At 43.3% G+C, this 15,015-nt stretch overlaps 1 protein-coding gene across 2 annotated transcripts in view; it reads left to right on the top strand.

The window, feature by feature from the left end:
* Positions 1-15,015, top strand: part of Sil1 (SIL1 nucleotide exchange factor) — a 249,916-nt gene that overhangs the window by 69,090 nt on the left and 165,811 nt on the right. For both annotated transcript variants that reach the window (XM_052741878.1, XM_052741877.1), the window contains exon 2: positions 472-585. In XM_052741878.1, the coding sequence (XP_052597838.1) occupies positions 481-585 (105 nt within the window). In that variant the 5' untranslated portion in view covers positions 472-480. The remainder of the gene's footprint in view (positions 1-471; positions 586-15,015) is intronic.

The following is a 15,015-nucleotide window of genomic DNA, read 5'->3' as shown; positions in this document are numbered from 1 at the left end:
ATACTTACGCTATGATTTGTTAAAAAGTAGTGCACAAAATCTTGTGACTAGGAAGTGTTGAGCTTTGCTAGTTAGAGGACGCTGATGCTAACTGTCATTAGCTGCGATAATGGGTATGGTTAAAAGAAGATGGCTACAGATATTTATATGGACCTGATCCATATCTGTCCACGTGCCGCACAGGTGGCTAATTTCCCCTCTTCCCAATGTAGCCAGTAACACTTTCCACAAGCCCAAGAACTACTAATGAGGAAGGGAGGGCCGGGCTCTTTATGGCATGTGCATTTCTAATCAGGGCACATCACTTGAGTTACGGGAGCTGGGAGCCCAAGAGGTTTATCTAGTAGTGGCAGAAGGCCTGCTCTACTCCTGTGCAGGCAATGTCTGACATTTGTGCAGGACATGCTGGTGTGGAGTCATGATGATGGGGACCCAGGCACTGACCTTCTGTTTCCTGTGCTTGTCCCCCAGGTCCTGGTTATGGCTCCTCAGCACCTGTATTCCACTAGACCGGCTCTTCTAGGATTGCTGCTTGGGCTGCTGGTGACTTCCTGGTTCACTTCCTGCCTCAGCTGTCAGAACTCAGTAAGTGTCTTCCTGTCGGTCGGAGCGGTAGGAGGAGGCCTGAGAGAGCCTCCTTGTCTCCAAGAGCACTGTGGGCCGGGCTGGACTTGGAGGGTTTTTTTGTTTTGTTTTTTCTTTTTTGTGGGAATGTGGTCTCCTTTTTCTCATTTCTAATTCCTCTAGTCTGTTTAAAGGTCATGGCAGTTTCCCTTTGGGGGAAAATGGCGATAACAATGAAGATAATAAAATAATAATCAGCTTCCACACACCAAGTATTATATTAAATGTTTTGTATCTCTTCTTATGTAATCATCCCAGAAACTCTATGAAGTAGGCAACTATAATTATTCTCATTCTGAAAAGGAAGAGACTGAGGGTCAGAATCATACAAGCCATATGAGAAAGAGCTGGGGCGGGGGTTGGGGATCAGGATTATCCTGAGGAACTAGACGGCAAGGTGGATGAGAGTACCAGCTCCCCAACAGACTGCTTCCTCCTCTGCTTTGTCTTCCCACTTCCTCTACTGTCCAGATCTTACGTCTCCTTTTCCTGTTCTTCTCGGCCTTTCTTGGTTAACCTAGACCTCGTTGTTTAGAGCTGCAGTGTGGTCACAGGTAGATAGGGAATGTCCACAGAAGCCTGGCCTGGCTGCAGTGTAGTCACAGGTAGAGAATGTCCACCAAAGCCTAGCCTGGCTGCAGTATGGTCACAGGTAGATAGGGAATGTCCACAGAAGCCTGGCCTGGCTGCAGTGTAGTCACAGGTAGAGAATGTCCACCAAAGCCTAGCCTGGCTGCAGTATGGTCACAGGTAGATAGGGAATGTCCACAGAAGCCTGGCCTGGCTGCAGTATGGTCACAGGTAGATAGGGAATGTCCACCAAAGCCTGGCCTGGCTGCAGTGTGGTCACAGGTAGATAGAGAATGTCCACAGAAGCCTGGCCTGGCTGCAGTGTGGTCACAGGTAGATAGAGAATGTCCACAGAAGCCTGGCCTGGCTGCAGTGTGGTCACAGATAGAGAATGTCCACCAAAGCCTGGCCTGGCTGTAGTGTGGTCACAGATAGAGAATGTCCACAGAAGCCTGGCCTGGCTGCAGTGTGGTCACAGGTAGATAGAGAATGTCCACAGAAGCCTGGTGTAGCTAGAGTTTTCCTGCCTGGCCCACAGTCAGGACAAATCTCTCTCACCTGCCAGTCCCACAGCCGCTCAGACCCGACCAAGTAAACACAGAGACTTATATTGCTTACAAACTGTATGGCTGTGGCAGGCTTCTTGCTAACTGTTCTTATAGTTTAAATTAATCCATTTCCATAAATCTATACCTTGCCACATGACTCGTGGCTTACCGGCATCTTCACATGCTGTTTGTCATTGTGGCGGCTGGCAGTGTCTCTCTGACTCAGCCTTCCACTTCCCAGCTTTATTCTCCTCCTTGTCCTGCCTATACTTCCTGCCTAGCCAATGGCCAATCAGTGTTTTATTTATTGACCAATCAGAGCAACACATTTGCCATACAGAACATCCCACAGCAGCCTGGCTTGGCTGCAGTGTGGTCACAGGTAGATAGGGAATGTCCACAGAAGCCTGGCCTGGCTGCAGTGTGGTCACAGGTAGATAGGGAATGTCCACAGAAGCCTGGCCTGGCTGCAGCATATTCAAGCTCTTGCAGGGCCTTTGTTCTCTGGGTTGTCCTAGCAATAGACTGCCCTTGACCAGCTCCAAGTATCTCCCTTACCACAGCTTACCCTCTCTGGCCACCCTTTTCCAGCCCCCCAGGGCTCTCAGTAAAGGTTGGGTAAAGCTTTGGAAGTAGAGGTCCTTGAAGTGCAAATGACAATTGTGATGAATTTAATAACAATTCAGCTCAGCTGAGGTTCACCCCTGGCTCAGGGCAAGCTTCCACCTTCTCTCTGAAGTCATTTGTTTGCCTTCTTTGCCCCTTTCTGGAGTGGGGAATGTACAGTCAGGAGTCACGAATCCTTCTGAGCTTTTCATGTTCCCTGACTAAGATCCTGTTGGTGCTGCTCTGCCCCCCCCCCTTTTCTCTTTCTTCTTTCCTTCTTTTTCTTTTTGGCTTTTCAAGGGCAATGAAAATGGACTCCCAGGATTCCTGGGGATAGGACTAGTTACAGCATGATGTTGGGGCCGTCTCTGACACAGCTTAGTAATAAAAATTGCCCAGAAAGGCACCCAGTAGTCTTGAGGGATCAGGAATGTGTCCCCTTCTCAACTGAGAGCTCAGGAGGATCCCTGTGTTCCCTGTTGAGAGCTTTAGCAGATGCACAATTAACAAAGCATGCTGATGAATTTACTTAAGGACTGTGTGTTAGCAAGTCCCTTTTGGATAATAGTCTTACCAAATAGATGAGCTCTCAGAACCATAATTATTCTGGCCCATTTATATTAGCTCTATTGAGTCTCGTCTCAGAAAAATGTTAATACTGACTTTCATCGGGAGAAGCTGCTTTTATCCTTGTCTGTTCCAAAGCTGTGTCTGTTTGTCATAATCTCTCATCATGTGCTAAGAGCAGTAGGAGTTAAAGCATCTTTTCTCTCATACCATAAAAGTGCTGCCTTGATGGCATTTAAAATCTAAGTTAGGCAGCAGCCACCGTCCCAGTATCCTAAATGGAACAGGGTGCTTATGATCCTTTCTTCAGAGCCTGGGGTCCAAGCAAGTGTTCTTGATGACCTGGAATTGTCCTGTTTGAATGTGTTTGTGCTGGTTAATACCTACCCAGGTCAGGGTATCTGTGTGTGTCAGTATGATCTGGGGACATCATCTCCACTCAGCACCGGCTGTAGTACCTCTCTGGTGTGATAGTTAAGGCTCACTGTCACCTGACAGGATCGAGAGTCACCTAGGAGATAAACATCTGGGCATGTCTGTGAAGGAGTTTCTAGATTGGGTTAACTGAAGTGAGAAGACCCACTCTAGATGTTGATGACACCATTCTGTGAGTTGGGATCCTGGACTACATAGAAAGGAAAAAGCCAACTGTACCAGCATTCTCTCTCTGCTTCCTGACCGAGGCTACAGTGAACCAGCTACCTGAAGCTCTTGCTGCCTGCCTTTCCCCCATGGCCACTGACTGCCATATCCCCTTTTAAGTCCCTAGCCAAAAATGAACCCACCCTTCCTTAAGTGGCTTTTATTGGGTATTTTATTACAACAACACAAGTGTTAAGTTGGGATGCCACATCTTAAGAGGGGTGTAAGGACTGAAGGACTATGACTGCGATACATGTCTTCAGAAAAGGTGGTGAGTGAGTGGGAAGGTTGTGGAGCTCAGTGGGAAGAGCACAAGCCCTTATGTTCTCTCTTGTCTGCCTCATTGACAATGTGACCATTCCTCAGCTGAGAGACTGGCCGCTAGCTCATTTTCCAAAACTTATTATAGATTAAATGTGGTTACATAGATAAATACCTAGCATTGGCACTAGCACAGTGTGGCCAGTAAATATCAGCTATTATTTTTAGTATGGGAGTGGCTGCTCCAGTGGTTGAGCTTTCAAGCAGGGTCCTAATGTGCTACCCTAGAAGTCTTCATATGTCGTGGTGTGGACACAAAAACCACAGCTCTCTTCTTTTTTTTTTTTTTTTACTTATGTATATGTGTGTGGTATTTTGCTTGTGTATATGTCTAGACTCCACATGCATACAGTACCCTCAAAGACCACGAAGAGGGCATCAGAACCCTGGGACTGGAGTTACAGACAATTAAGAGCTGCCATGTGGGTGCTGGGAATCAAACCTAGGTCATCTGGAAGAACAGCCAGTGCTCTTAACCCCTAAGCCATCTCTCCAACCCCAACTTAGAATAAATAAAGTTTTTTGTTTTTTTGCTTTTTTTGTTTTTTGGTTTTTCGAGACAGGGTTTCTCTGTGTAGCTTTGCGCCTTTTCCTGGAACTCACTTGGTAGCCCAGGCTGGCCTCGAACTCACAGAGATCCGCCTGCCTCTGCCTCCCGAGTGCTGGGATTAAAGGCGTGCGCCACCACCGCCCGGCTCACAGCTCTCTTCTTAAGAGGGAATAAGAGCTAGTTTATTTGGGAGCCATTTTGAGAGACCATGGCCTAGGATCACAGATTCAAGCTCTCCAAAATTCCATGTTCCAACATGGACAGGTCATAAATCAAGGCAAGTTGAAAATATTTTGGTGGGTTTATCAGAGAGGCAGTTACATTGAGATGGGGGAAGCTTTCTTATAGGCTCAAGATGCTGTCTGGTGACACTCTTAGCTTTTAGATTGGTGGAAGCTAATCGTCTGCTAATCAATAAATTCTGAAAGGTTTTTATCTGTTGTCACAAGATGTTAGTTCTGATGTGTGGGGATGTGGGGTGGGGAGCAAGGCATGGCTGTTCTGGAGGGCCAGAACTAACCCAAGATAAGGTAATTAGCCTCAGGACCTGGACATTCCAGTCTCTCCACACTACTGAAATTCTAATAAGCCAATAAGTTTCTGCAGACACAGACTCCTTTGGGGAATTTTCACAGCCAGAAGCATCTTCTTTTAGAACTTTTTGTTCACCATGTCTACCAATTATGATTAGGATTTACTCATTCTCTTTGATCTTGAAGGTTCTATTTGGCCTTTGAGACTATCATACTTGTCTACAAGCTCTACAAAGTATGGTTTGGTAGCTGTTGTCAGCTAACACCTTATCTGGGATTTCTTGCTGGTCAGTTGAAAGGACATTGATATTTGGAATGATATGGTAAGGAGGAGACAGAGTTATGATCTAGCATGGAAAGGAGTCTTGAGAAGCCAGCTACCAGTGCACAGGAACACAGGAGATTTTCTTTAGAGTTGACCAAGGTCAGCCTGCCTCTCTCACCTCTTGGTTCCTCTCTTAGTTAAGCCACTGTTTTGTTTGTTTGTTTTTTTCTGCGACTGTGGTCTCACCTGGCCCATGAACATCTTTTCTTGGGAAGAGGGGTGTGCTGGTAGATGTAATAAAGTGATCTATCTTGTTGTCCCAGCTTTATTTTCTCAGCATTGTGGGAACTACCATTAATTAAGACATTTGAGTCTGAATTTCACACATGGGTTTTGGAGCCATGCTGACCAGAACTAAATCTTCGCTCTGCTTTTCTGAGCAGTGTTGATTATGAGTAGGCTGTATAGTGTTGATTATGAATAGGCTGTATCTTCACCTCATCTGTACTGTAGGCATAGTGTATACTTCACAAGGGACTCAGTTGAGTTGAAACATGGAAAGCCTCTGGTCAGGGCCTAACAAATGGTAGCTGCCATGATCATTATAACCCCGTTCTCACAATGCTGTTTCTCCACAAAGTCTCTTCTGGAACTCCCCCTTTGAACGACTGTCCAGTCTGAGGGAAGTTGATGTCACTGCTTTCTGTGATTCTGAATCCTTGATCTTTGAGAATAGCCAGATACGACCCGGGCAAATGTCTAGTCACTCGGCCAGATCTGGTGAACAGAGAGAACAGACTGAACATGAGAGCACTGATTTTGTATCATTCTCCACTAAAATTTGAGGTATCTTAAAATCTGATTCAAAGAAGATACTAAGAGATGATGTAAAAAAACCATGTTGAGCAAAAAAGATTGTTGAAAATGTTAGGCCTCCCTGGCTTAAAGCATGTTGTTTCTTTCTTTGGATGTATTTTGTTCTTCAGTGCAGTAATTATACACATTTATGAGGTATAGTACTTGTGTACAATGTAAGACCAGGTTAGGTAATTATCCTATTTCTAACCTGAAATGTTTATCACTCCTTCGTGTCAGGATCCTATTTCTAACCTGAAATGTTTATCACTCCTTCGTGTCAGGAACATTCAAACTCTACTAGCTATTTTGAAGTATCCAGCTAACAGTTGTGAAACATAGTTATCTATCTAACCACACTTGTATCCACTAATCACCATCTCTCCATCCCAAGTGCCCTTCTTTGTTCCTATTATGAAAGTAACTGTTTGTCCTCAATGTTTTTAAGAACATGTGGTCTTTCTGTGTGCTCTAGGGATGTAGTTTGGTGGTTGAGCTCTTGCCTAGTGTTGTGATAAGGAGAGAGAGTCCTTGGCAAGTTTGACCCAAGGTGTCTCATGGCGGGTGAGAGACAGAGCCACTATGCAGACAGCGCTCAGTGGAGAGTTTTATTTGGTGGGGAGAGAGAGAGAGACAGAGACAGAGAGAGAGGAGAGACAGAGACAGAGACCGAGACAGAGAGAAGGAGGGGAGGTGTGTACTACCTCGTGGCAAAGTGTATGTGTCGGGGGAGCGAAGAGGAGGAGTCCTTTCTTAAAGGGAGCATAGGATGGCATCAGGACACTAGGCAGGCCAGGATTCCAAGAAGCAGGTCTGAATGCTGACCCATAGCCTTGGGTTTGCTTCCCCCTTCTGTTGCCTGACTTGAATTACTTCATGCAGAGCCCCTCCAGTCAGCCCCATGAAGCTGCTGAAAATTTTTCTATTGTCTGTGTGTCATCTCTTCTTGACTGTTGACCACTGATGGGCACCTGGGTTGATCTGTGTCTTAGGATTGTAAATAGTGCTGCGGTCAACATGGGTGCAGTTACTTCTTTGTCAGACTGATTTCAGTTCTCTGTGTATATGATCAGTAGTATGATTGACAGATCCTATGTCAGTTCTATTTCCAGTTTTTCTGAGGAACCCTTAACTATTTTTTTGTAATGACTACACTAATTTATATTTCTACCAACAGTGTTTAAAAGTTCTCTTTTCTACATCCTCACCAGCATCTTTTCTGTATGTGTTTTTTCATAGAAGCTATTCTAACTCAGTAGAATGACAACTCATTGTGGCTTTGTTTTGCACTTTGCTGATGGTGTTGCTGTGCAGACACAATGACCAAGACAACTTATAAACGATAGAATCTATTGGGAGCTTACAGTTTCAGAGGGCGAGAGTCTATGACCATCATGGCAGGAAGCATGGCAGTGTGCAGGCAGGCATGGTGCTGGAGCAGCAGGTGATGACTCACATCTTGATCCATAAGCATGAGGGACAGAAACACACACACACACACACACACACACACACACACACACACACACACACACACACACAGAGACAGAGACAGAGAGAGGGGTCTAGTCATTGTTCTGTAAGAAACACCGTGACCATGGAACTCTTCTAAAACATTTCATCTGGGGCTGTTTCAGAGAGTTAGTCCATTATCATCGTGGGGGAGCATGGTGGCACACATGGAGCTGGAGTAATAGCTAAGAGCTACATCCTGATCTGCAGGCAGAGGGAGAGATCAGAGGGGCACTGGGCTTCAAAAGCCCACCCCCAGTGACATATTCCTCCAACAAAGCCACACCTCCTTAGCCTGATGACTAATCATTCAAATATATGAGTCTCTGGGGGCCATTCTTATTCATACCTCCAGACAGACAGACAGACAGACAGACAGACACACACACACACACACACACACACACACACACACACACACACACACACACACAGAATGGTTTGGATAAACTTAAAGCCTGCCCTCAGTGACACACCTCCTCCTCCAACAAGGCCACACCTCCTAATACTTCCCAGTCAGTTTCACTGACTGGGACAGTTTCACCAACTGGGACCCAGCATTCAACATAAGAGCCTGTGTGGTCATTCTCATTCTTAGCAGCACAGTGATGCAGAACGTTTTTTCAGACGTGTTAGCTGTGTCTATCCAGGGATGTGTACAGCAGGCAGGTGCTCTACTACTGAGCTCTACCCTTAGCCCAGTGACTCTAGGATGCCCCTCCCCCCTTTCTTCCCCTGCTCAATGCTGGGGATGAAACCTAGGGTCCTCATATATGCTAGCCAAGAGCTACCATATATTCTACCATAGAGCTACATCCCAGTCCCATTTGCTCACTAAAAATGTTTTTTCCTGTTGATTTGTTTAGTCTTCTTACATATATTCTGATTAGTAATCCCTTGGTGGCTAAGAATCTTACAAATGTTCTTCTCCAGTTCCCTAGTTTTTTGTTATTATTGTATGTATGATGCTGTCTGTGGGGAGTCCAGCTTGGTCCTTTATATGGGTTCTAGGGGTCAAACTCAGATCCTTAGGCTTTGCCCTGCAAGCGCTTTAATAACTGGATTTCTTTCTGGCTCCATTTCTCCCATTCTTGAGATTGTCTGCCCTGAGGTGCTGCTGTGTGGAGGAAGGTTTGATGTAATACCAGAGGTTGAGTTTTGTGGTGTGGGATCATATAAAACACAAAATCCCTGTGCATAGACAAGTGTCCTAATGCATTTCCCCCATGGTTTTGTTTATAGTTTTTTTTGTAGTTTATTTTCCTTCTCTCTCTTTCCCTTCTCTCTTCCTCTCCCTTTTTTGGTGAGGTCTCTTGTAGCCTGGCTGTTTTTCAACTCCTTATCTAGCTGAGATATCCTTGAACTTCTGACCTCCCCGCCTCTCCCTCATTAGTACTGGGATTACAGGTATGTACTACCATACCCAGTGTATGTGGTGATAGGGTTTGAACCCAGGCCGTCATACGTTCTAGATAATCACTGTCAACTGAGATACATCCCAGCCCTCACCAGATTTTTGGAGTGTTTGTTTGTTTGTTTGCTAAGGATTGCTGTTTTTCTGTCTGCTTAGTAGCTGTACATGAATCTACTAATATTTTAATTATTGTCTGACCCCAAAGTCAGCACCCTGCTGGCCGCTCAGGCTGCAGCTTGGAGGGGCTTCTGGTCCTGTGGCCCCGTCTCTGTTATGGCTATGATATGTAGGTTTAAATTAAGTCTCTATCGTTCTAGTTATCAATAAGTCTTGGGAGTCAGAAGCTGGGGTGAAAACCTGCTAGCTCTGAGAGGTTGAGTAGCAACTAGCTGACCTTGCCTTTTGGCCAGAGACACCACAAAAGACTGCTCTCTTCTTAGTCCCAGAACCAAAAGGAAGCTCAACTCTATTTCCCACCCCTTCCTTCCTGTGTGTCGGCTCCATCCAAATTGCTGGCTTCTCATTGGCTAATTCCAGTCAGCTTTAGTTGCTGGCTTCGCCCCGATTCAAGATAAACTTTTTTGACAGTCTTGAGTGTCACAGTGCGATCAGAATATTCCTCAACACAGGCTTGTGCTGATTGCTTGCTTTCTGTTGTTCCCTACAACCGAGTGCTGGGATTAAAGGCGTGCACCACCACCGCCCGGCGTGTTTTGTTTTTTGAGACAGGGTTTCTCTGTAGAGTTCTGGCTGTCTTGGAACTCACTCTCTATATCAGGCTGGCCTCACACTCAGAGATCCACCAGTCTGTCTCCCAAGTGCTGGGATTAAAGGTGTATGCCACCACAGCCGATTAAGTGCCATAAAATTTTTTGCAGTTAATTTCTCCCCATTTGTTTGTTTATTTTGTATGTGTGTATTTGTGTATTTCATGATGTGTGGAAGTCAGAGGAATACTTGCAGGAGTCAGATTTCTCCACCATTTGAATCTTGAGGAATGAATTCATGTTGTAAAGCTTTGTGACAAGCATACTTACCTAATGAGCCATGTAGCCAGCCCAAATTTTAGCAGTCTTTGAAAAAAACTAATTCTGTAAAACTACATCAACTCTGTAAATCACTTTGGGTACTGTGGACATTTTGACATTAATAAGTCCGATCTATGATTATAAGATGACTTTCCATTTTCCTGGGAGGGGAGGTTCAATTTCTTTTATTGCGGTTTTATAATTCTCATTGTAGAGACTCTTCACTTTCTTGGCTAAATTCCCGTCCCCTTGCCTCTCTCTCTGTATTATTGTATGAATAGGATTTCTTGGCAATTTTGTTGTTGATATATAAAAGAGGTATTTGGTTTTTGTATATTGACTTTATATCTTGTAACTTTATTAAATTTGCTTCTTGGTTCTAGTGGTGTGTGTGTGTGTGTTTGTGTGTGTGTGTGTGTGTGTGTGTGTGTGTGTGTGTGTGTGTGAGAGAGAGAGAGAGAGAGAGAGAGAGAGAGGGGCTCTTAAGTTTTCTTACATAGAAAGTCATGTCATTTGCAGACGGGGTAGTTTGATCTCTTTTTTGGTTTGATGTCCTTTATTTTTCTATGTTCGGCTTCATAGGTTGTGTGTCTAGAAATTGATCCATTTTTTAGAGTTTCCAATTTTTAGTATTTAGTTGTGCATAATAGTACTTCTATTTCTGTAGTAGTGTCTGTTGTAAATCTCCTTTTTTAACTTCTCATTTTGTTTCTTTCCTCTTTTCTCAGTGTATTAATTACATTAGCTGTGCACAAATGACCTGATAGAGAAAAAGAAGGAAATTGTATTTTGAATGATGATTCCAGGGACTTTGGAGTGACTTTGGTGACAGGAGCATGCAGTGGGGGCTGTTGACATTGTGGTGGACCAGGAAATGGAAAGGGAAGAGGAATGGCAACCAGAATCTATAGTCTCCAGAGGCTTTTTCCTGTTTGTTTTTTTTTTTTTTGTAGAAACCTTATCTCGTAAAGGTTCCTGAGCCTCCAGCAGTAAGATGAGTGAGTGAAAAGATGTTCAAAACATGAGCTTGTGGAGGAAACTTAAGGTCAAACATAGCGTTTGTGACTAGTCTAGCTGATATTCTGTCCATTTGGTTTATCTACAAGAAAACCAACTCGCCACAGCTGGGCAAGTAGCATGCTTCTGTAATCTCTGCGCGGGGGAGGTGGAAGTAGGAGGATCAGGAATTCAAATCCAGCCTTGGCTTCATAGTGAGTTTACCACCAGCTTGGGCTATATGCGATTAAGTCTCATAAAACCAACCACAACTCTTTTTACTGATACTTTTTTTCCCTTTTTCAGTCTGTATCTTTGCTCTGCTCTGCTCTGGTTTTCCCTACATTTTACCACCTGTGATTTCTTCTGGTTCCTTGAGTTGCACTGTTACATTGTTGGAAGTCTTTTTAATGTGAGCAGATGCTGTGGGATGGTCTTTCTGTATTCTGTGAATATGTGTTGATACCATTGGTTAATAAACAAGCTGCTTTGGCCTATGGCAAGGTAGCTTAGAGGCAGGCAGGAAATCCAAGCAGGGATACAGGGAGGAGAAAGGTGGGGTCAGGGGAGACGCTGAGAGCCGCCCAGGGAAGCAAGATGTAATGCAACACAGGTAAAGCCATGAGACACGTGGCGATACACAGATTAATAGAAATGAGTTAATTTAAGATGAATGAGCTAGAAGCCTGAGCCATAGACCAAACAGTTTGTAATTAATATAAGCCTCTGTGTGTTTACTTGGAACTGAGTGGCTGTGGGACACAGGAAAACTTCCGGCTACAAGCAGGTGTTGCTGTAAACCTCTCTTAGCAGTATTGCCTATTCCATCACAAGGTTTTGATACGTCATGGTTTGATTTTCATTTGTTTCAAGAAGTTTTTTTTTTTTATTTTGTTTCTTGATGGATTCTCGAGTAGCCTTGAAATCACTGTGTGGCTGAGAAGGATCTTGATGTACTGATCCTCCTGACTCTTGACAGGTGTTCATCACTACACTTGGTTCAAGTAAATTTGATTAAAAATCAGGTGTTTTAGACAAGCAAAGTAACACAGCTTCACAGAGTTAAACAAATGCAACATAAGAGTGCAACACATCTTTGCATCATTAAACAAATGTTCCACAGCATAAACAAGTGTAACACATCTTCAGCTAATATTCCACAACACCAGGGATTGAATGAAGGTACCATCCTTGGGGCCAAGTGCATTTGCCTGCTGAGCGATCCTGGTGGCCCCTTTTATGTAATTTTTAGAGTCTCTCTTGTTCCTTCCTAGTTTTACAACATTGTGGGCAGAAAAAAATACAGGATATTTCAGGTTTTAGTTTTTATCATCAGTTTTTAGACTTACTGCCTAACATATAATCTATTCTGAATAAAACTCCATGTTTCTTAAGAAGAAAAATGTGTAACCTGAAGCTGTTAGATGAAATGTCCTGTAATTCTCTGTTAATCTATTTGGCCTACAGTATAATTCAACTTCAGTGTTTCTTTACAGATTGCCTATTATCTCTTCTTTGACAAAAGTGGGTGTTAAAGTCCCCATGATTATGTATAATTACATACAAGCAGAGCCTGCTTTGTACAGTTGGGTATTCCAGCTTTGGGTACATATACATTTATAACTGCTGTTTCATCTTGTTGAATTGGTCATTCATTATTCTATGGTGACCTTATTTGTGTTTTAAAGTATTTGATTTATTTTATCTAATAGCTGTGTAGCTACTCTTGCTCATTTCTTTTTCTGCTTGCATGATTTTTTCCTCAGTTTCTTCACTTCAGTCTATGTCCACTTTACTGGTGGAATGAATTTCTTGTAGGCAGCATATCCTTGGGCCTTATTTTTAACTCCAGTCAACCTGTTTGTATATTTTAACTGGGGAATTCAATCCATTTATGCTCGAGGTTATTCATGTTTGTGGTAGATTTTGAAATTATGTTTTTCAGTTAGCAAACTAGTGGGTTTCATTTTGACGTTTTCATACATGTCATTCTGTTTTAGTTTTATTTGCACCCCATATGCTCTTCCCTTTCTCCATTCTTGTTGGTATTCTTTTACCAAATAGTTCCTTCTCCTGCTTCCATATCACACGTGCTCCATTACTCTTTGTTCTCCCCTTTAGACCTGTTCCTCCCCCTTATGGTCCTTTTTCTACTTTTATCTCACCCCTTTCTCTCTGTCTCTGTCTCTGTCTCTGTCTGTCTCTGTCTCTCTCTCTCTCTACACACACACACACACACACGCACACGCACACGCACACGCACACACACACACACACACACACACACGAGTCTAGGCTCTATATAAAAGATAAATCATGATATTTGTCTTTCTGAGTCTGTCTTATCTTGCTTAAAGTGATGATCTCTAGCTCTATTTATTTTCCTACCAACAACGTGTTTTCTTGTTAATACTATGAGTAATGAAATTCCATTCTTCTTTACAGTTGAATAAAACTCCTTTATCTAATTAGATACTGTATTTTTTTTGATACTGTATTTTCTTTATTCATCTTTACTCCCCCTTGGCAACTTGCATAGATTTTCTGGTACTATGGAAGCTAGACCACAGATAGGAGACTTATGTTAGATCCAGCTCAAATTATCCAATCCCTGTGTCCTAAATATGTGATGTCTTCAGGATTAGGGACTTACTACCTCTGACCCCGAGAGGCAGCCAAGGACAACAGCAGCCACATTATTCTGGGAGTCACTTGGACTCTCCTGACTAACAACTTGAATGGAGTGCTCCCATGCCTGGCACTGGGGTTTCTGTCAGGTTCTTGTTGGGGACATTGTCAGCCTTTATCAAACAACCTTGATGTTATTGGTCCTCCCTCCTCCCCAGTTCCAGTGCCCCTCTCCATTTTTCCCATTCCCCTCCATATCACCTGAGTCTTGCTGTTCCCCTCTCAAGCACCCCCACTCTCATGGTCCCTTTATAGTTTCCGGGATTTTGTGGTTACTTATGTACTCACATCTGAATATTTGGTGCTTGGAGCTTCCCATGAGAGAGAGCATGAGACATTTGTCTTTCTGGATCTGGGTTACATCATTCAATATAATCTTTTCTAGGTCCACCCATTTACCTTCAAATTTCATGATTTTGTTTTACTTTGCAGCCAAATACTACTTAATTTAATTAATTAATCAATTTATTTATTTTGGTTTTTCGAGACAGGGTTTCTCTGTGTAGTCTTGGCTGTCCTGGAACTCACTCTGTAGACTAGACTGGCCTCGAACTCACAGAGATCCTCCTGCCTCTGCCTCCCAAGTGCCAGGATCAAAGGCATGCGCCACTACCACCCAGTATTTTTTTTCTTTTGGTTCAAATACTATTTTATTGTGTTTATGTACTATGTTTTCATTAGCCGTTCGTTTATTGGAGGGCATTTGGCTGTTTCCTTTTCCTGTCTAGTATGAACAGGGCAGGAGTTAACAGTGCTGAACAAGTGCCTGTGAGTAGGACATCAAATTCTTTGGGCATATGCAAAGGAGTGTTGTAGTTGAGTCATACAGTGGACTGTAGTGATCAAAACAATATGAAACTGTCACAAAACAGACACAGACTAATGGGATAAAAATAAAGACCCTAACATAAGTACACATAGGTATAGCCTTCTGATGTTGGACAAAGAGGCCAAAAACATATGCTGGAGAAGAGCCTCTTCAACCAATTGTTCTCAGAAAATGACGTCTACATGCAGAAAAGTGAAGTTAGATCCATATCTAACACCCCCCACAAAAATTAACTCCAACTGGACCAAAGACCCCAATTTGAAACCTGAAATGTTAAAACTGCTGGAAGAAAACATGGGCAGTATCCTATTATTGTTCTAAATAGGACTTTGTTTGCTTTGGAATTAAGGCCGACCGACAATAGATAAATTGACCTCAGAAAACTAAAAAGCTTCTGTATAGCTTAGGAAATAATCAGTCGAGTGAAAGAAGAAACCCACAGAAAGGGAGAGAATTGTTACCAGGTA

This window comes from Peromyscus californicus, unplaced genomic scaffold (assembly GCF_007827085.1).
Source record: "Peromyscus californicus insignis strain IS unplaced genomic scaffold, ASM782708v3 Scaffold_17__1_contigs__length_78620276, whole genome shotgun sequence".
Classification (NCBI taxonomy): domain Eukaryota; kingdom Metazoa; phylum Chordata; class Mammalia; order Rodentia; family Cricetidae; genus Peromyscus; species Peromyscus californicus.
This window is presented reverse-complemented; position numbering and strand designations above follow the sequence as displayed.